At 41.9% G+C, this 21,750-nt stretch overlaps 1 protein-coding gene across 3 annotated transcripts in view; it reads left to right on the top strand.

Moving 5' to 3' along the window:
* kcnip4a (potassium voltage-gated channel interacting protein 4a) overlaps positions 1-21,750 on the top strand; it is a 158,549-nt gene that overhangs the window by 109,735 nt on the left and 27,064 nt on the right. Inside the window, exon 1 of one of the 3 annotated variants that reach the window (XM_069672101.1) lies at positions 18,490-18,601. The exons of the other annotated variants lie outside the window; for them this stretch is intronic. Within the exon in view, the coding sequence (XP_069528202.1) occupies positions 18,490-18,601 (112 nt within the window). Of the gene's footprint in view, positions 1-18,489; positions 18,602-21,750 lie in introns of those variants that run through there. 3 annotated transcript variants of the gene reach the window in all.

Below are 21,750 nucleotides of genomic sequence, written 5' to 3'. Positions count from 1 at the left end.
ATGTTTGTAGGACGTGATGCTGGATTAAAAGGTGGACTGAATAATTATTTTGTAGTTTAACTGTTAATTTTGACATGACACAAAACCACAAAATACTCCAGATGTATTCTTTTCCTCTCCAGCAGCCACCTGCGTCCAACCGCAGGCACCTCCTTGTTGAGCCCTTTCCTCTCTGCCGTGTCGTCTTTCTCTCTGACCTCTCCCTCGCCATCTCTCCCTTTTAGGTTTTTCCTGCTTTATTTTCAGTCCAGGTTGTGGTGACGTCAAACACACACACACGGGTTATATCTCTGAGCTGACATTTTCCACTGATCAGTCTTCCTATATGGACGGTGTTAGTGAAATTGCTACAACAATTTGGCTATGCCTTGCTTCTATTATTCAGGCAAAAAACAGCCATAATCAACCTGTACAGTCTGCTCCATGGACCACAGAGATAATATGAGGGTCATTGCATCTTCACAGGTTGTAAAGACAGGTAAAAGACAGACATGTACTGTATGTCTTAAAGTATAGATTTTTTTGCATTTCTACCTCATAGCTAAAATAATATATATATATATCATCTATAATTAGCAGTGTCTTAATCATATGATTCAGACATGTCCTGCACTCCAATCAACACAATTTTGACAGCCCATTTTTCATTATTTTATTCAAGGACAAGTGACCTCTTTGCCCTAATTAAGCTGAAGCTTCATGTTATGGTTTAATATTGTTGCAGAAGGAGAGAAAAAATGAGCTCTACAGAAACACAGGATTTAACCCAGAAAATACAGCAAATAAAAAAAGTTTATTCATACAGCACCTGTCACAGACACCAGTCGCAAAGTGCTTCACAGTCAGATAAGACTTCAGTAGTCGAGACACCTCAGGTTTACTGAGTTACTTGTCCTTGGTACACTTTAAATACCCTGGATTGAGGACCTAAGATCTCACCTCGTGATGTGGGGATGCAGACAGTCCACAATATATTCTGCAGCCTGGCCACGTAGAGCTCTATAACAGTCAGCAGTGTAAACAAAGATGGACGACGCGTCTCTTGTTGTACAAAACAGAAGCCAATATAAACCCGGAAGCACTTGGAGCCAGAGTCTGCGCAGTACAGATCGGCTGGTGGAGCCGAGGTCTTCTGCTACCTGAAATTTAACTTGCCAAATAAACACAGATCCCTCAGCTGTTGATCTCAAGCACATATTTGTGGATATGGAAACTTCAATGACTGTAGTGATTGTTTTCCTCTTAGCGTTCCTCCTCCACTCTGCTAATCCAGAACAGATCGGTTCTAGGAGCCGTATTTGTCAACAGAGCTGTCAATCATCCTTTTTACAGCAACAAATAACTAATTAAAACTAAACTTGTCAGCAAAATGAACACTTGGATGTAAATCAGCATGATAATAACTAGCTAAAATGACATAAACCATGTTTGAGAAAAATGTATTTGGCGTATATTTCGATTTTATAGTTTGACTCATCTCCCATCTGTTAACATGGAGGAGGCGGGCTTTATGACCTGTACTGCAGCCAGTCAACAGGGGGCGATAGAGATGATTTGGCTTCACTTTTAGGGAGCTGTCATGTCATCCAGCTTTTCACAAAGTCTATGGTGTATACTAATTATACACAACTAATTACAAAGAGTTTAAGAATGAGTGATTGATTTGGAAAAGTTTGTATATTTAACAAAGATAGAGTTGAGGGTTAAGCCAGCAGCTCCTACAGGCTGTACTAAGGCACAGAATTGCTTTTAACTTAATGCTAATGTCAACATGCTAATATGTTAACAATGACAAAGGTCGAATTAAAATAGAAAAATTGTGACCTTCACTCAAATGACCTCATTCTCCTTTCTTTTAAGCATTCTCTCCATCATTTCTTTCCCCCATGTCACAATGATCAAGCACACCCCCCCTCTCTTTTTTCCATTCCCTCTCCTCACGCCTCCTCGTCTTTATCCTTGCCACTCCATCTGCCCCCCTCCTCCTTCCTCACACTTCTTCCCCCTCCCTCCCTCCCTCTCTCCTCCGACTTTTGCCGCTCTCTCGTCAGACCCGGGGACGCGGTCATCTTAAGTGGAGTTAAATGGCCCGCAGACTGCGCCGCACGCTGAGCTCCGCGTCCTCGGCCGTGGGCAGGCAGTGAGCGGTCAAACGATGATGACTGTGAACTTGGAGGGACTGGAAATGATTGCTGTGCTGGTGGTGGTGGTTGTCTTTGTGAAGGTGCTGGAGCAGTTTGGTTTGTTAGCAGACGGATATGACGGTAAGGGAACTGCAAACTCCTTTTTAATGTGTGGAGGGGGTGTTTTTGTTGTCTTATTTTGGCGGTATCAAACACTTGTTGCTGCCAAAGTTTCACATGAAGGAGTAGTTTGTCGGGACTTTATACTTATTGTGAGTTTGTCTGATATTTTTGATAAATACCCCGCAAGTTGCATCATTTTACAGGCTTTATACGAGCATTGAAAAGGGGTAAGTTTTTCAAAATAAAAGTCTTTTCTAGGAGACATTTTGGCCTCTTGCTTGATTCTTTCCAACTTTTAGAAGTCGTATCATTTCAAGCTTTCATTTTATGTCCAGTAGACATCCAGTTTGCTTCAACTTTACGGTTCGTTCATTAAATATGAACCATATTAGATTGGATGTCAAAGCTTGTATCATCTGTGGGTTGGCTTACTTGTTTACCCAAATGAGAGAGAGGCATTTGAGGACTGAATGTAATATTTGCTTTCGACGGTGCCATGATTGGCTTTTGCTGTTTTTACCTTTTGACTAAAAGTGTAAAATCAAGTAGACTAATACGTCTTTTTCTGCTGTTTGAAAAGGAATAAAGCTAAAAAGTTTTCCCAAAGTTAAGGTAGAGGTTAGAGAGAATATAACAGTGAAAGAAGGCTTGTGCATCATGATTAAATGTCCCCTTTCCATGCTGTCCATGTAGCTCAGCAGAGAACAATGGTTGAACCAGTCCCCACTTTAGATTTGTGAAGGTGCCACATTGATTTCTTTTTTTGCCTTGGAAGTGTGAATCCAATATTCAGCAGTTTGGTCTGCCTGCCTCTGAAACCACCTGTTATTTATAAGCTCTGCAGACTGCACAGGCTGCCAAGCTGTTTGCCGTATGGCTGGGATTTCACAAGTTACAGGCACAGACACAAACAAGACGTCTCATAATTAACAGAAATAAGAAAAAATGTCTTTCAAACTGTGCAGCGTTATTGGTTAAACTTTAGTGATGCCCACTGAAAACACTGAAACAGCGACGATCAAAATCCCACAAAAGCCGTTTGTATTTTTGGTTCTCGCATTTTGTTTGTACTTATGGGGGTCGTTGTTGCTTAAAGCTCCTGTGAGGAGTTTTTCGCTGGTTATGAAACAGACTGAAATTAGTTCTGATTACTCTATATGAGCTACAAAAGCGGCAAGATTGATATTTTCTATATAGTTATTTTTAATGCCTATTTCCCCAGTTTACAGGTAAAAAAAATAACCTGTTAAAATATATACTTAATTTTGTACATGAGTTTTCTGAGTTAAAACAAACAGGAATGTATTGGCATGGTTGTGTTTAAAGACAGTTAAATATGTTTTAGTGTGTTTTATTCAAGAGTGACTGCTGATGCTAGAGTATTGACCATAGCAGTTGCTAGCTTACTTTGTGCAGCTAGAGCGTGGTTCGGGAGACATGTAGCGCCGGATAGCAAGCATTATTCAGTACTTTGTATTTTGTGGTAAGTAATTTAGATGTGCTGTATAACTCGGTTTGATGATGCAGTGCATCAATAACTTGTCATTTGTACTGTATGCCATCTGTTTACTGTTGTAAATTGCACTTTTGAATGTTGTTAAATAGATGTATGGTTAATTTGCACTGAAATCATTACATTATGGAATGAAAACCAGCAACAACGTGTGTTTCTTCTTTCGTTCCTATTTGTCCCCTTTACAGCACGCTGTGCAGGGGTGTAACAAATGCAAGCTGCCTTTGTTTACATTTTCCAGGGCAAAAATTTAAAGTGAGTGATACATATGACTGTTAAAGGAAGTTAAAGAAATGTTGACAAAATGGAAGGGTGTTTTAAGAAAAAAAACTACACATTCAAACTGGGCCCCTCCTCCTCCCTGGCTCTTTGTCACCAGAAGCTCACTCTTACTCTCTTGTGCGAGAACACGCCCACCCCATCGCTAACACCGACAGCATAACAGCTATCTTTGCGCCAGCAAGCTAACCGCCGGTTACCTCTGCGCTAGCATGCAAACCAGCGGTAAGCTTTGCGCTACCATGGTAACCGCTGGTTAGCTTGTCCTACCCGGTTCCTTTGAAGCACCTACCTGTCCTTTTTCACCATGTTCGCCGGTCTGAATGGGGCCCAGCTGCTAATTTGAACCACTCCAACACTCACCTATACGCTGTGATTGGCTCAGGGAACCACAACAGCGCCCCTCCTGAAAACGTCGAAGCAAAACAACAGAATAGATGCAGAGGGAAGGGTCTCACAGGGGTCTGACACATGTATAGAGGCCCATAACTTATGATATAATCTTTGTAAAAGTCTATATTTCATTTTTTAACGAAAATCCTACTTATTATACCTTTGAGTTTCTCAAGGACAAAATCAGCAAAGACATTAGAGGTACGGCTTTGTCCACAGGGGGCGCCAAAATCAACATAAACCAAACATTCCTCACAGCAGCTTTAAGCAGCTTTAATCACCTTTTATTTCTAAGTCCTGAACACATATACATTTGTAGAAAATACAAAGAATATTCACAATAATCTTTTGTTGAACTTAAATAGACAAATCTCTACATATTTTTGCTTCCACACAACATTAAAAATGCATGACAGTGTAAGAGATTACCAACGCAAATTGACTCAAATGGTTCATGAGAGGAAAATCTTGATTAAATTCTTAATTGCGGTTATATTAACACCATCATGATTGATGCCTGGCATTTGGGAAATTTGCCTACCAGTCTTTCCACCAGGAAGTCCATTATAATCACTGTTTGATAAATCGATATGTCACGTTCTTGTTTGAGGTAGTAATTAATATGAAGCAGAACTATTAGAGTACTTAAAGGAAGAGAAAAGAGCGTAATCACTGCCATCAATTTCTCAGTGTTTTAATGTTTTATAAAGGCCTTTTAAATGTACCCAATTGTGTCCATGTAGTTAAATTGAACTCAAGATTCTCTTTATTGTTCATTTAGGAAAATAGACCCTTTTGTCGGGCCTCTCGTTACTCCCTGCTTCTCTCCCACTTCATGGCTTTCCGGTTATAAATAGACGTGCAACACAGCCGGACGCAAACGGCTCTTTTGAGTCTGTGCGCCTCTGAGACAGCGGTGAGTGACAGCGGTGTGCCGCCAGCGTACAGGGACGTGACAGCTGACAAGAGCAGCCTTTGATACGGCAGATTTTTTAGGGTTTTTTTGCAAATTGTTCCCCTTGCTGAAGGTGTGGCTTTTATCAGCCGCGGGAAGAGGCGCAACAAATGAGTCCAATTACAGATGGACTGAGTGACAGAGCTGGCAGATTGTCACAATGCTTTGGATTCAAATTATAGGGGAAGGGATGTTTCTTTTATGATTTTATACTTACTTTACAAGCTCTTTATGATTTGCACACCACGCTGGATTACATAAAATTTCTTTCATGTATTTTTTTGTACATTTTTTCCCCCATTTTCAGTCGAACTTCACGCCACCTTTCACTCCTCCGAGTCGAGCCACCTGGTCCCCACAATGGTCGCCGTACTCACAGCACTACAGTACATCTTAAGGCATGACACATGTGACACCCATTGTTACAGGCACCTTAATTCCACGCAGAAGCGACTGAGCTATGTTTAGGGATCATATTCCATACATCCAGTGTGCCTTTGACTCACTAAGCATGTTTTTCTCCAGCACAAAGCTGCGATTCAACATGGGAAATGGAGAGCTGCAAGTGCTCGTGGAGACGTATGTGAGGGCCTTGCATGCTACTACGTTCCTCTTTCATGTTTATCACATGAAGTGTGAGGCTTGTATGCACAAAGGAGCTATGTATTTTCCAAAGTAGATGAATAATGGAGTAATATTTGCATTATAATATTTGCAAAGAAGACATCTCAATGTAGGAGAAGATAAAGTCATTCGTGTGGTTCAAAGACGTCACATGAAGGAGCTTCATCTTTGGAATTCCAGCTTTAATAATGTGGCTTTTTCATTACCTTTATTTATAATGACAAAATACTATATAGATTTCTGTGCATGTAATGTAAGATTTAACATTATTTGCATAGATAAAACAAGCATGAATAGAGTGTTGTTTTCTTTAAAAGCTGCTATTTGAGCCAAAGGGATCATTTTTAGTTGGAAATTAAGAAAGAAAAAAAACCTATTGTGGTTGCACTGCTGTCTGTTTATCAAGGTATGGATTTCACATGTAGCCTTGTGAGGGTTAGCAGAGGGGCCAGCAGAGGGAACCAAAGCTCAGTCACTCAAGCTGCAAGTCTTTTATTCTCCTTACTTTGTGATCATGACTAAAACCATAAATAAAAAGCAGATTATTTCAAGTGTCTAAAAATCAGCAAATAATTTTGGCCGCTTTGATAGACTTTTCACCATTTAATCAATTTAATTAAATCCATCCTTTCATAGCGAGAAAGACAACAGACAACATGCTCTGTGTTTAGCTCGACAAATGTTAGGTCGGCAGGCAGGCAGGTGCTTTAATTAATCCTTTACAGGAAATGACACTGTCACAGCAGCTTCAATTACAGTCAGGACACCACATCTAACACAGCACAACTGGAGCCAATCTGAGGAGTGTGCTCCAGCAATTATCGTTTATCGCCACAGGTGCCGCCAAAGAGAACGAAACTGAGATCTTTGAGATTATAAATTTAAGAAGAAACAAAGAAAAGAGAAGAGGAAGAGCGAAGAGACCAGACTAGTGCTGGAGCTCTGATATGTATCCTCTGAGCAGAGGGTGTTACATTGGGTGTTAGCACACACCAACTGTCTCCCTTACGTCACAGAGATGCGTGTGCATGTGTAAATTGCCCCTAGTTGAATGAAAATTCACGGTGAATGAGTTGTCCTTAGTGAACCCAAAGTTTGTTACAGATGTTGGCGCGGGTTGTCTGCCCTCTTTGTGAACCTCTCAGCTCTGTGGCCTTGGAGGGTGCTGAGACAATCGGTTTACTGTGTCTGTCTCGCAGATGCAGGTATTCTTCCCTGTCAGAAGTTTCTGATTTATAGACCGCCAGCTCCCAGACTTCCAACACTGTCCCGATGATGGAGCTGGCCTTCCTGATCAGTTTATGTATTCTGTTTTTGTCTGACTCTCTCCCCAGCACATCACACCAAACAACATTAGCACTGGCCTTTACAGTCTGATGGAAGGTGCATGAAAGAGGCCTACAGACGGCTTTGTCCTTTCTGTTACTACGTGTTCAAGTAAGGTATCTGTAGCTGGAGACGAGTTCCACCTCAGCACCTTGGATGGTTGCTTAAAAACTAACCGTGCAAAAAAAAGTAAAAGGTTGCCAATTCACAATGAGATAATGTGTTAAAAGCAAGGTGCAAAGCACAACATGTAGTGACGTTAATTTGTTGAAGGATGCCTGCAGGAGTGTGAGGCTTAACATCATGTAATAAGGCATCTTGAAAGCAGCTGAGGGTCAAAGGTCAGGTGTCTTGGCAGCACAGTTAAAAAAGGCACCTCACTTCCTATTTCTATATCATGCTTTTAAATGTGTTTTACGACTTAATTGTGATTATAATGTACATTTCAGTTGCTTAAATACAGTTTGAATCAGGTTGAATTAACTTGACACATGAATCTTTGTGCATTCATATGAATGAGTTTGAAATGAAACCCATTCATTTTCTTTAATGTTAGCATAATCCCTATTCATGTCAGCATTGCTAATGCGTTCTTTATTGCCTTCTTTTTCCCATTCCAAACAAATTACATGTATATTATTCAGCGAGGGAGGATTACTCCACAATTTATTATTATGTTTGATAACAGCCCGCGGACTCAGACAGGTCTTACACGCATAATGTTGCGCCTCGTAGCTTTCCACTGAATTAAACACCGTTAGTGGTGTTTCCACAGGCGTGAGCTGCGTTACACCGTCATCAATCACAGCAGTGATGAGGGAGCCGGCAGTGACTGTTGTTCAGGATCTGCATGTGCGCTCCTGTAATTAGTTTCAGGCTCTCTCTGCAGGCGGACATGTAAAAGGGCAGGCTTGATTACAGTTGAGATGGATACGTCGTGTGTAGTAAAGCCGTATTGTTTAGTTTGAGATACTTTTAATGCCACAGAATGCAAAATCTAATGCACAAACTAACACTTGTGGCCTTAACCTGTTTACATATTGAACATAAGTAGAGTTAGTGTTCTCTCTCCTCTCTCCTTGTTTCTGCTGGCTTGGGAAAGCTCTGCAAACGTCCAATTTTTCAACAAGAGTCACAGGACCAGGAACATTTTTACAATAACCAAGAAGGAAACCCCATACTTTCATCACATTTGGTCCAGTGACTCTGACATCCCAGTGAAAAAGTAGAGGGAGCACACATGGAGCGACATTTTTTTTAAATGAAAGAAATACAAATAGATTTGTGGGCTGCAGTAAATGTACAAATGTATGCTATGTCAGCGTTAATTCTGTGTTCCACTTCCTGTCGGCACACATGCCGTGCGTGAGCTGCAGGTGTAGCCACAGTGTTACGGTGCGTACCCACTGAATGCGAACTCACGTGGACAGAAAATAGCTTTTCTCCCTCACTATGTCGTAATCATGCATTTTAAGAAAACAGTGATATACTATATGGTAGGTAAACCTTGTGGGGTGTTGGTTTCATTGAAAAGACTTCTCAATTCCCACCAGTAAGAGGCTGCGAGTGTACGTGAATTGGTAGCGTGCAGTTGGTCCGCATTGTTCACAAGGTGCCGCTGTTAACGGCACGCACTCCGAAGCCGACCACACGTAACTAAAAGCCCACCGACTTGATCTGTGACGGCAGCAGCGTCGCATGCTTGTTTACATGCACACAGACTGTGCATACACAGTGGTCTCATAAAGAGCTGCACTAATGATATGTCAGACAGACTTTTCCTGATTAGTGATGGAAAACGAGAAAATGGCGAGCACTTCTTTTGCAGCAAGCACCAATAAAGTAGCAGCCCGACTTGTTTCAGTTAATTAGCTTCACAATCGCACGTCCTGCGTTTTGACTAGTGAACATGCGCACATCGCAACAGCATTGAAATGATTTATGGTGCAGCCCTAATCTAATGGTGTGTTTTCCTGCAAGTCGACTCTGCATTGTGCATCCATTGTTTTCGCACCTTCCAACACAGCTTCCTGGTTGTTTGCCACGCACAATTATAGTGCTATTTATTGCACCCCCAACTGTTATTAAATTACAGAGAATGCTATTAGACTTTACATTCTGTATTTTCATTATGAATAATGTTAAAGAAGGGGATAACTTTCTCTTCATTCTACCGGCTGCTCTGCTGCTGTAACATCTTCCTTGCTCCATAGGTCGACTCATTGAAAAAGTCCAATAAATGAATTTCTCTCATTTACTACCGTACGGGATGTCTCCACACAATTAACAACGAATGAAGCAGTATTGAATACCTGAATATTTATTAGTGGGAGATTATTAACACCTACCAAAGGCTGCCTCAGGTTTTGCTCGTGCTTAGAATACTAAGCAGACAGGTCCGCTTAGTGTGCATTTTTTTATTACGTTCTTTATGAGTTTATCCTGGCTCCAAGCGTGGAAGTAAATTGTTTTTATTCTCTTGTAATTGTGAATCGGGAGTGAGAAAAATGGCTGCACCTTTCCACAAATAGGCGAGAGAAAATGTGGCGTTTCGAGCAGCTTGGTGGCAACTGGCAATGGAAATAAGCATGTAAACGAGAAGGAGTTTCTGAGGCATGTATAGACAAACAGGTTAGAGAGGGAGAAGAACAAGGTAAGGCAATGGAAAGTTAGTTGGCGTGATTGTCAAGCTACCGCAGTGGTTGTTGGATCAATCTGGAGAAGAGTGGAGGGAGAGCCAGGGTCAATATACTGCTGAGTTAATGAGCTAACGAGATGCAGGTGCGCTGATTGCCGGACCTCTAGAGCTAGATGAGGTATCCACAAACAAATGTGAGTTGTGTTCCAATGCCCATACTCCCCCTCTATTTAGTATATTAGATACAAGCTGTGTCCCGATTCAGGGGCTGCAGCCTTCAAAGGCCGTATTTGAAGGCCGATTGAAGCGTGTAGAAGGCTGTCCCAATTCGAAAGGCTCCTTTAGATGTAGCTGACAAACGCGGCGTCCTTTTCCAAGGCCGCGAAGGATGCTTCGGGTGCATCCTTTGCGGCCCAACGTATCTTGAGATTCATTTCGTGGCAATTCAAACGAGGTGGCGGTACACTTTTATACACTTTTAAATGTAATGTCTGATGACAGTTTAGCTTTTTAATGAGTGCAAATGCTGCTTACATCAGTTCTTCGACTTTGTATTTAAACTACAACTCCCTTCTCCCTTCTTATAGTAAGCTAGTTTTGACTGTAAACAATGCAGTGCACAGAAAAGTCCTTTATCACTAACCGTTGGCTGCACCGGAAGCCCTGAAAAGTTGGGCACCGCTCCCAGAGTCTACAATCCCAATACGTGTATGTCAAAGGGATTATGCCAAAAATACCAGACGTCCAACCACATACGCTAGCATTTGCAGCACGCAAGCTAGCATGCTTTTTGGCTATACCAAAAACAGTTTTTTCAAGGATGCAAAATATGTATGCAAGTATATAAAATACCACTCACTGCTCTTCAACGTTCTCATGTTGACGAAGCAGAAGCTCTCTCGCTCCCACGTGCTGCTTATACCCACATTTATAACCAGCTTTATTCCCAGATTCATGATTTCTTTAAGTAAAAAACATATTGATTTCCTCTCAGGGTCTGTTTCTTGCTGAAGAAGAATGCTCGTCATATCTCATCCCGCAGACAGTGGCTCCAGCTGCCCTCTACCTTGTCTGCCTTTTTTATGTCCCCCTGTGTCTCCCCATCTTTTACTGTTCCTGCTAATGCATACTCTCCATTGACCTTTGCACTTGAAGCTCAGTTTGACTGGCACTTTGCTGCCGATGGATGACGCGCCTTAAATCCGATGACAAGGTGACCCATGTCCTGTTCTTTCCTCTACATGTCGTCTACAGTGAGCCAATCAGATAGCCATGTAGGAGCTAATATGGCGAAGACACGGAGAAAAACAGGTCAATGTTATCAGCTCTAGCACACTGTGCTGAGCTTTGTGGCACTGTCCATCTGCAGACAATGCCATTGACTTTTCCCTTTTACACCTGAACTAATCGTCTGTAAGGCTTTGATAAAAATCGAATGGTCCTGCTGTAGAGAGGAGGCTGACGTGTCTTGTGAAGATGAACGGCATTTAAGTTTACGTGAAATTTAGCAACAAGAAAACTTACTTAATCGTACTTCTTTTGGATGTTTCAAGATCCTTTCTTACCTGACCATTACCAACCATTTCCCCCAAACGCCCAGATCCCACAGGATCCGTGTCCACTGCGTTCCGTGTGCACCGCAGTTCTGGCCCGTCAGACGGCGTGCGCCCTACCCCACAGGAGGAGTTTCTAGATCGGAGCACTTGCCCAAGCAGCTGGATTCGTGAGACCACATTGCGGGACAACTGCATAATAACGCAGGAATTGCGAAATCACGCGATAACATCAATGATAAAACAGAGCAACACAAAAACAACAGTTCAGTTTGCACCTCCGAGGTTGCTTGTCTGCTCATTTGGATATCATTCCGTGATTTTTGTGCTTCTACCATGGCTGAGTACACTACTTAATTAAAACGTGAGTCTGAACATGGTGTTTTATTTTGAAATGCCCGGATGCTTTATGCTGACTTCCTGTTTGGAACGATCTGCTCTGTTCAGCTCGACGTGGCTCCAAGCGGCCTCCGTCAAAAATAGACCCGGCGCATATTTTTAGTGGAGCAGAGCGGAGAGACGATTCTGGGAACGCGGTGCATGCTGCGGACTAGAGTGAGCGCGATCTACTCCGGAGGTCCCCAACCCTGTCTCCATTCTATACAAATTTGACCCTTAATTTTAATGGGACCAGTAGTTTAAAGACAATCCAAATGGACTTTGCATGGCCGAGTCTGCTCACGGCCTGTAAGGGAGACTAGAAGTATAACTTAGTGAATGGGAGTGTTATTTCTAATGGATATAAGAGGAGCTTTTGCATTGATTTCACCAATGCCAGTGCGCATCTAGCTCCAACCTCAGGCTGTAGTCGGCCATCTTTTTGTTATTTTTAACAGCAGTGTTGTTGCTTCTTACAGTACGCCTGGTATAGTTGCAGTGTGTAGACAATTTTAGTCACTCTTTATTCCAGTCAGATTTGGCACAGTTACAGTTCTGTCTCCTGTCTGCTCATTGAGCATATTTTTCCCTTGAAAGTTGAAGAGAGCCACGAAATGTGGGGAAGAGAGAGAGGGAATGGCATGCAGCAAGGGATCTGAGTGGGAATCAAACCCATGAGCAACAAGGACATGCTATTTCGCATATCTTTGGGATCAAAATTGAATTCAAATCTAGCAGAAAGTTGCGGCTTGTGCAGGTCTTATTTAGATGCAACTAAAGAGAAGTTATTTAAGTGGTACACAAACCCACTTCCTGGTCTGGAAAATGTTAGAAGGCACTGAAATATGCCTCTCACAACTTCCTAAAGCCCAAGGTTTATCATCTTTAGATCGTCTTTCGCAACTTTATAAGTCGACTGTATAAAGTGATACAAGTGGGAGATTGATCACCACAGAGAAGGCAAGCTCATGCGTTTGTTACCCATCCAACCTTAAATGACAAGACTTCAACACAGGATCTGTACACATGATTAAATAATCCTGGCCTTGATGAGGGCTCTCATATGAAGCCGAAACAGTCGAGTCATGCTTGTCGATATATTCTCATTCCTTGGATCATTTGTGTCTACAGAGGTTGAGGGGTTGATTATGTTCGCGCACATCCACCTGGCAGAGCGAGTCCACAAAGTAAGCCCTCAATATCAGCCTCACCCCATGGCACCGCACGGTTGATTGCACACGCCGCTTCGCCGAGGGTTGCCCCGGTTCACAGCTTATAATTGCCTTCCCCTTTCACAGGTGCCGCTTCAGTAAATATGACAGCCTCATTTTAATGTGCCTCGGAAAACACAACCCCAACACTAATGCCGCTTTGCATGCCTGAGCAGATCGCTGCAGGTGTCGCCTAATTATATCACCCACTTGTACCCTAAGCTGGTGTGTAAACAGCGGGACGGTCTCATCCTCGCCTCTGTGCTGGTCTACCCATCGGCGCCGCTTTGATTGATTACATGGAAGCCAGCTCCTTCTTGCTGGACCCGTACTTTCAAGTGGCTTGCTTTGTGCCTACTGAAAGATAACACTTGTCCAGTACATAATGGAAATGTTGGTTTCGGGGGGGTTTTCTAAGTGACATTTGTCGTTTTGGGAAAAAAAGTAATGAGAATCCAGAGGTTGTTTTGTTCTGACGGTATTCGTTTAAATTTCTTCAACACCTGCAGAGTTCAATTTAGTTTATCACAATTTACTGCTTTACGCTGTTTACCTGAGAGTCTGAGCAATTTGGAAGGGAATTATTAAACAGTATAAGCCATTAACTACACATTTAAGGCTTGTTTGCACATGTTTTGTGCTGTCTTTTATTTCTACTTGTGAGACTGATTCATTGACCCCCTTGTGTTGTCCACTCTGCCCAGACAAGAAGTGATAAGATCCTCCCCATGCGAGTACTGAGGATGGAAAGTGTCGAGACAGGTGACATACATGAGTGAGAAAAATATCTAATCTACCGCAAGATCAATGGATATCAGTCTTCAGAGGCAGAGGAACAGTGGCAGCAGTTTTGTCACTTATCTGTTCATTACACACGGAGGGGATTTGGACTACAGAGACGGTGACACAGTAGACTGTGTATCAGTTTGACATTTCAGACTTGTATCAGTTAGAGATAACACCTGTCACAGGTCAGGGAGGATGGATGGCCTCTTTGTAAAAGCCTTCGCCTAAGATATGATGGCATGTTGGGATTCATGGATTGGACATTTTTTTATCTGACCATCAACAGTCCCAAAAACTTTGAGCATCATTTTCTCCTTACTTACTGTACAGTTAGTTGCATAAGCATTAGCTACAAAACAGGCAAGTTTGCTGAAGAGAAATAACAGCTGTTTATGTTTTTCTTATGTTTTATGTAAAGAATAATGGACACCAAGCAGGTCATTATTGCAGAAATCAACCACCTCAGGGTTTATTCTGCAATAATGTCCTGCTTGGTGTACATTATCCAGAAATAAACCACCTGTCTGGTTTCATTCTGCTATGATGACCTGCTTAGTGTGCATTACCTAGAAATAAACACCTGTCAGGGTTTATTCTGCAATAATGTCCTGCTTGGTGTACATTATCCAGAAATAAACCACCTGTCTGGTTTCATTCTGCTATGATGACCTGCTTAGTGTGCATTACCTAGAAATAAACGCCTGTCAGGGTTTATTCCGTAATAATGACCTGCTTGGTGTACATTATCCAGAAATAAACACCTGTCAGGGTTTATTCCGCAATAATGACCTGCTTGGTGTAATTCGATCTAATTCGACAAAGAATATTGACCCTTTTATTACTTATTTCTACAGATTGATATGATTGGAAGTGCAATCTGCTATTCAGAAATAACAGACTGTAGATTCCTGTAATCGACCAATCAGAGTCCAGTGTTCGAAAAAACTGTTATAGGTCAAATTAAAGTAACATATCAGAATATATCACGTGTAAATTGTTCTATTTTGATTTGGTTTATATTACTTTGAATAACATTGTAGTGTTTATCAGTGGTCTAAATAGTTTTCCATACAACCCCATTTAAGGGTCCTTTTCTCTTCAAACCTTTGTTTTGACCATGTAAAAACAAAATCATTTTGTAATCTTTAACTGCAAGCGAACAAAATACTCTTGTCAGGTCTTTAAATTCTCATTTTTTCGAGCGCCTCTATCTGTCAGACCTGCCATGCTCTAACAGTGTGAGAGTGGTGATTGTTCAGAATTAGTGTGACATTAATGGAAGAAGATGTGGAGTGCAATATTTACTTGCCAATATACCTGTCAGCAGCGCGGATATAATCATGGCTCTTGGAGCAGTTGGGCGGATTCTCTTCCGGCACAAAACCCCCATCCTCTCTCTTTATTCTCATATGTGTCACCCTCTGACCTCCACCCTCCCTGCTTTAAAGATTTATCGCTTGGATATAGCATCTCTCTGCGGGAGAGAGGTTATGATTGGTCAATCATTCCAACATGTTTTATTAACCATCGGTCTACCAGGGATTGTTCAGAGATCCAAGCTTTGCCTCAGGCTTTGGGAAACTGTGGCCTGCACTGGCCACTATGCATGTGGCTTGAATTCTATGTGATGTGACTGTGGCTTCATTGATGTGGTGCCTACATGTTGGCAGGGCTGCTGTGAGCTGGATGTCGCAGACAGCCCAGAAGTCACTGAAGCGTCCACCAGTTGGGTCAGCTTAATCTCAATACACAACAGTGAACATGGCAGCTGGGTGATGCTTTGAACCAGAGCAGCAGTTGTCCCTCATGGGAGCTTGGTGTTGACTTTGATCCGCTATAATGTTGTGCTACAATACAGTTGAAATTGATTTTATTTAGCATGTGTCTGCTCAATTTTAGATATACTAAACAGAGTGTAGATTTAAAGGGGTCCTCACCAAATCCAAAATGGATTACCTTTTTTTCGTTGCGTCTATCGCAAGCAGTTGGCTTGCAATAGCTACTCTTATTTTGACCGCTAGGAGGCAGCAGAAAACATAATGCTGATATTTTATCATCTTAAAAGTTGATATTGTGAACAGTTGCTTAGTGATGAAGCAGAATATTCACTTTCATTTTGGCCCGACTTTGGTCTCAACCATCAAGAAAAATATGTGGCTTTTCAGCCGCAATTAGCTAGCTAGTATGTTCGCCAGCTAGTTGCTAGCTTTATCTGTTTGTCGTTTGCTGCTGGACAGGTTGTTCTCAGTGGGTTTTACACAACTTTTGCTGGAAGCAGCTGCCAGCAGCGCCTGGAAAATTCCCCCAGGGTGATGAGATCGATGGGACTGAATCAACCCAGCAAAGTTGCGAGCTAGAAAATCCCAAAACAATTAGCTAAACGAACGTAAAATGCCCGTTGATCTTAGGGGAACTGCAAAATTGGTTTGTACAGAAGTATTGATTACAGCAGCTTAAATCTTTAATGTAAATTTCTTTGCTATCCCTTCACCTGCAGTTTGGACAACAATTTGTGTGATATAATGTGGAAATTATATTTTCCTTGGCCAATGTGCGGCCATATTAGCGTCTCTCCTCTCCCTCTTTAGTGGAACAGGTTACGTCACTGCATTGATGTTGAAAAATTACTTTGTTTTCTCTGAATCTATTTTAAGAAGAACACACACAATCAACCTCTCCTTGGTTATTGTAGATACTCAATATTACCCTTCAGCCCATCCTTTATACTTCCCATCCATGCTGCCTATTGTCAGTTTTCATTTTTCACTTCCTGCGGATGTGACTCGCATAATAGCGACCCCTTACATACCCGCCGACCATCTCCATTAAATAGAATTTGTTGTCCGTATACTATTTTCATTTTTAAAACAGCAAAATTATTCCCAAGGATTTTCTTAACAGTAGAAATAACCTCATTTTCCTCTCTGCGTTCTTGACGGTCTGAATGCAAATGAACGGTGAGTTTTTCCATCAGTGGAATGAGCAGCTTCTTGTTGAACATTTATCATACATAAATTGCGTAACACACTGCCGTTAGGATTGTAATTAAGGTGGCGTTGTGTATTTGCATCAATAATACGCGGCTGACTTCACTTGAAATGGAATAAAAGCAGGAAAAACACAGAGGAGGATATTTCTCATTCTGTTTTTTACACGTTTTGAGCGTGTGCTTAGCATTTAATGTAGTGTGCAGAAAATTAAATATTTATTAGACCCTTTTTGGATGTGTAAAAAAATAAAGATTAATCCTGAGGTGGATATAATGTCTATGACTACACAGGGACAGTAGATGGTGGTGTCTTCACTCGTCTGCTACTGCATGAATCAGCCTCACGCTCTCGCACACACTCCCACTTTGGAACAAACACCTTTCAAAGTGGTTACATTAATGAAGTTGCGTGGATCAATACCAATTTCTCCTCCACTTTCTATACTCTTACATTTGTGTGCGTAAAGATATTGACTCCCTCCCACTCCCTCATTCCCCACCGAACTCTTCTTTACTCTTGCTTTTGGAGACGGGAAGATTTCGCCGTCACTTTCGTCGCCTTTGCAGCCCCATATTCTAATTATTTTTCCGTCCCTGAAATGTGGAAGCATTTCTGCTTTTCTGTCAAAGTATTAACTCTTTAAATGTGCAAAATTACCATGCAAGTAAGCGTCCCCAAAGCTTCTTTTCAGCACTACTTTGAAGCGTGCGAGATTTATTTTGTCAGCTTCATTAAAGCAGATTATAAGAACTGCTTTGTTTTTCCTGTCCGTCCTTTTCTTAGTGGATTTATTTCCCCCCCTTCTCATAGCCTTGAAATAGTGACTTTCACATGATACAATAATATGACTATACAGTGGAAGTAAGTCAAAACACATACACATACAGTAAGTCAAAATTTGCATCCCATTTAAATGCACTTGTCTGTCAGTCAGGGCTGTATTTGCATTTTAGCATCCGTCTCTTAAGTTATAGTTAAGGATGTATAGCTAAAGAGGTTGTGCGTCTCCCGCTCCAGCACCACACCTCCTCCCAAGCCTCTTCCTCCTCTCCCCTCTCCCCTCCCTCCTCACTCATATCCACTCCCTCTCATCTTCCCTCCCTTTGCTTTGCAGTGAGGCAGTCAGTGCGCCTGAAAGAGCGAGAGGGAGCCAGAAACTGTCAGAAGAGCAGAGTTTTCTCCCGCTGTCTTCTCATTTGCAAGGAGAGGAAAGAAAAAAAGGAGGACGCACTGAGATCAGCATGTTCGGGGGTCTTTAAGTCAACTTTTTTGGAATTCTTCTTGACACCAGATCAGAGAGATCCTTGATGAATTTCGGCACCTTACAAATATTTCCAGCTCTTAACCTCCTCCCATTTTGACCTCACCCAGACTGGATTTAGGGAGCGAGCGGGCAGTAGGCGGGAGCCAGAAGGCGCCCGGCCCGTGCGCGTGGGCCGGTGTAGCACTGGAGTGGGTGCGGGGGAACTGGAGTGCAGGGCCGGGTGGCAGCGCTGGTCCTGGCGGCGGCCCCGAGGGCGAGGAGGCCGGCTCGGGCTCCGGGTTTGGGTCGGGGTATGGTGGTGGCGGTGGATCCGATTGGGCCGAGGGCGGAGCGATGCTGAGCGCAATTTGGGAGACGGAGGGGCTGCAGACGGTTGGCATCGTGGTGCTGGTGTTCGCCTCCATCAAGCTGCTGCACCTACTGGGGCTCATCAGCTTCTCAGAGGGTAAGGCACTGAGGAGGAGGAGGAAGTAAATCAGGAAGAATTGAAATGTAATGTGTTGTGAAAATTGCCTCTTTCCTCTCTTTTCCGGCTCGTGTTGACACATCAGGGTCACACTTTGGTTTGTGGAACTCCTTTGAAACTTTGAAGTTTGGGAGACGACAGTCGGAAAACTTGAAGTTAATGGAGGTCACCAACTATAGCAGGAAAGACTCAGTGACTCAGAAAAAAAGATTGACTGTCTTTTCTTTTGCATTATGGAAGCAGAAAATGTGGCAGAAATGAGTTTGTCATGCAAGGAAGAGAAAGATTGCTTTACAGGCAAGTTATGATTGAATTCTGGAGCTGAGAAATGAGACTGTCGTGGCATCTGAGTTGTTTTTGTTCTTAGTTTGAAAGGTTGGTTCCTCTGTTTTTGTGTACGTAGTTTCTAAATTTGTGTACAGGCTCGTTAACCTCACTCAAATATCAGCTTCTGGTATAGTAAGGCTCACTTCGCACACAGTTTGTCAGGCCTAAATAAACTGTTTAGCTTGGACCGACTGCAGTTGTCTCATTAAATAAAGTAGAGTCGCATCGTAAGCTAACTTGAACTTGTCCTCAAGAGTTCTGTTTAGAAAACCTTCTAATGAGGGTAATGTATCACAAGTCTCGAATGCTGTTTGTGTATTCAAAGAGAACATATGAAGCGATGGTGTGTAATAGTGACGAGCTGGAAAAAGCTGACCTGACCCGAGAGGAGTGTTTAGACGGAGCCCTGAGGTGTCTGCGTCTGTGGCTTGGCTGTTGTTTCAGAGGCACACGGGAGCAGAGTTCTAATTTGTGGAGTTCATTTTCAGCGTTAGAGTTTAGACGCTTCACTGACCAGCGGCGAGTCAGAGCTTGCGTTCCCCTTCGCTCTTTATTAACAATTGCAGATGACATTATATTGATTGTTTTCCACGGAGAGGTGATGGAGATGTCAAACCGGTGTGTGGAGCACTCTACTGCCTGTAGATGTGATCTGTATTCCACACAGGTATCCCAGAGTGTGATTACAAAGAGACTGTGCTATCTGAGCCTGAGGTTCCCGACAATACAGGTATTGATGCCGTGCATGTGTTTGAAGTCGTGTTCAGGAGAACAAGGGGGGCGCGGAACAGCAAAATAGAGCAATTAACCCCACAAGAGTTGCATTTTCCTTATCAAGGTTATGTGTTAATTAATTTTCTGATAAATCAATTATCTGTAAGCCCATGAAAAGTCAGAAAATACCGGAAATTCTCTTTCAGAACCCAAGGAGACATCTTTAATTCACTTATTTTGCCCAACCAACACTTCAAAACTCCAAATGATTTATTTCACTTGAATAAAGGAGAAAAGAAAATCAGCAAATAATGCTTTTTCAAAAGCTCCTATGCACAAAAGATTGTCATTTCTGCTGGATAAGTCCTCAACAATTAATTCCCTGTGCATTTACTCATAACAACGGAGTATTAGGGACACATAAAAGAAAAACAAATCTGAGATTACGCGAAAAAAGTTGGAAGTTGGAAAAGAAAAAAAGTTGTAAGAGAAGACGTAACATTATGAGAATAAAGCCATTGTAATATGAGAATAGTCGTAATTCTACAAGAAAAAAAGTCATAAGAAAAGAAAGTCATAATATTCTGAGAATAAAGTTGTTTTACTACGAGAATAGTCATAATTTTACGAGAAAAAAAGTCGCAAAAGAAGAAAGTCGTAATGTTCCGAAAATAAAGTTGTTACATTACAATAATAAAGTCGTGAATTTAATAAAAAGTCGTAAGAGAATACTCGTAATATTCTGAGAATGAAGTTGTTATAATACGAGAATAAAGTCGTAATATTACGAGAATAGTCATTATATTACGCGAAAAAAATGTGTTATATTATGAGAATAAAGTCATGAAATTACGATAATAAAGTCGCAATTTTACTCAAATAAGTCGTAAGAAAAGAAAGTCGTAATATTCCGAGAATAAAGACGTTACATTACAAGAATAAAGACGTAATTTTGTGAGAATAAAGTTGTAATTTAAGTTACTCATATTAGTGCAGGCGGCTGGTTGCATTTCTGATATTCTTCTTCAAAATAAGATATAAACTAACCATAGCCTAAAATTCTGACTTTATTCTTGTAAATTTATGACTTTATTTCCATAATATTACGACTTTATTCTCGTAACATTACGACTTAATTCTTGTAATATTGCGTCTTATTCTTGTAACCTCAGATTTTTTCTTTAACGTGGCCAGTCGTTTTAAAACTTGCTGTGAAGTGACATTCCTAACCATAAAGCTTCTGCTCCGCTTCCTTTTTATATAAACCCAACAGAAGACGAAGAATCCCCTCTGTTGACATTTTGGTGACACAAATCCCTCTAAGCAGCTGTCACCTTCTGCCATAACTGAAAATGTTTGTTTTTCACCTTTTTTTGTCTTTTTCAAAACCTCTGGGGAGGTGTTTCACTCATCATGCACGCTCCGCTTAACATTCATACAGTCAGACATGGTCGCAGCTGGGAGCTGCCCAGTACGATCACATCCCTCTACGTACTGTCGGCCACCTGAGCAGCCCAGCTGAGCCATCTGGGGGACAAAGGTCTTTCTTTTAAAAAACAGGAATGTTCGGTAAAAGCTGGGGGAGTTTCTCAGCAGCCCTGCAGATTGAAACTTTCCTGAGTGCGTGCTCTGGAGGTATTGTAAGCTGTCCCACTATTTACTGAGGCGTCAGCTGGCAGTTAAGAGAAACTGAAAGCTTTGTTAGGATGAAGTCATAGCAAACCACACATTGCGGGAGGATGGGGTCACGACTCGTCTGCAGGGACAAAACACTCTGATAGCTTCTGCTGCAAATTGTAAACACTTCAGACCTGAAAAATAGCTTTTTCTGCAGCCTCTTCCTGCCACTTGCACGCTTTTACATTGGAGAAATTTAACAAGATACTTGTATTTACCTATGCACAATCACCAGAGCAAATTAGGTTGTGAATATGAGCCCCATATTCACTAACAGTAGCAATTTAGCTAGACTTATATGCGCATGTATTCCTGCTAACTATCCCAAAGCTAGCATTAGATTTTCACTGCAGCTGGCTAATTGTAGCCTCAACTTTGCTGCAGTCCTCTTATTAGAAATTCAACTGCTT

Source organism: Semicossyphus pulcher, unplaced genomic scaffold, assembly GCF_022749685.1.
Source record: "Semicossyphus pulcher isolate SPU_LCO1_2020_fin unplaced genomic scaffold, fSemPul1.0.p SCAF_21, whole genome shotgun sequence".
Lineage (NCBI taxonomy): Eukaryota > Metazoa > Chordata > Actinopteri > Labriformes > Labridae > Semicossyphus > Semicossyphus pulcher.
Note: the sequence above shows the minus strand (reverse complement) of the source record. Positions and strands in the feature narration are given on the sequence as shown.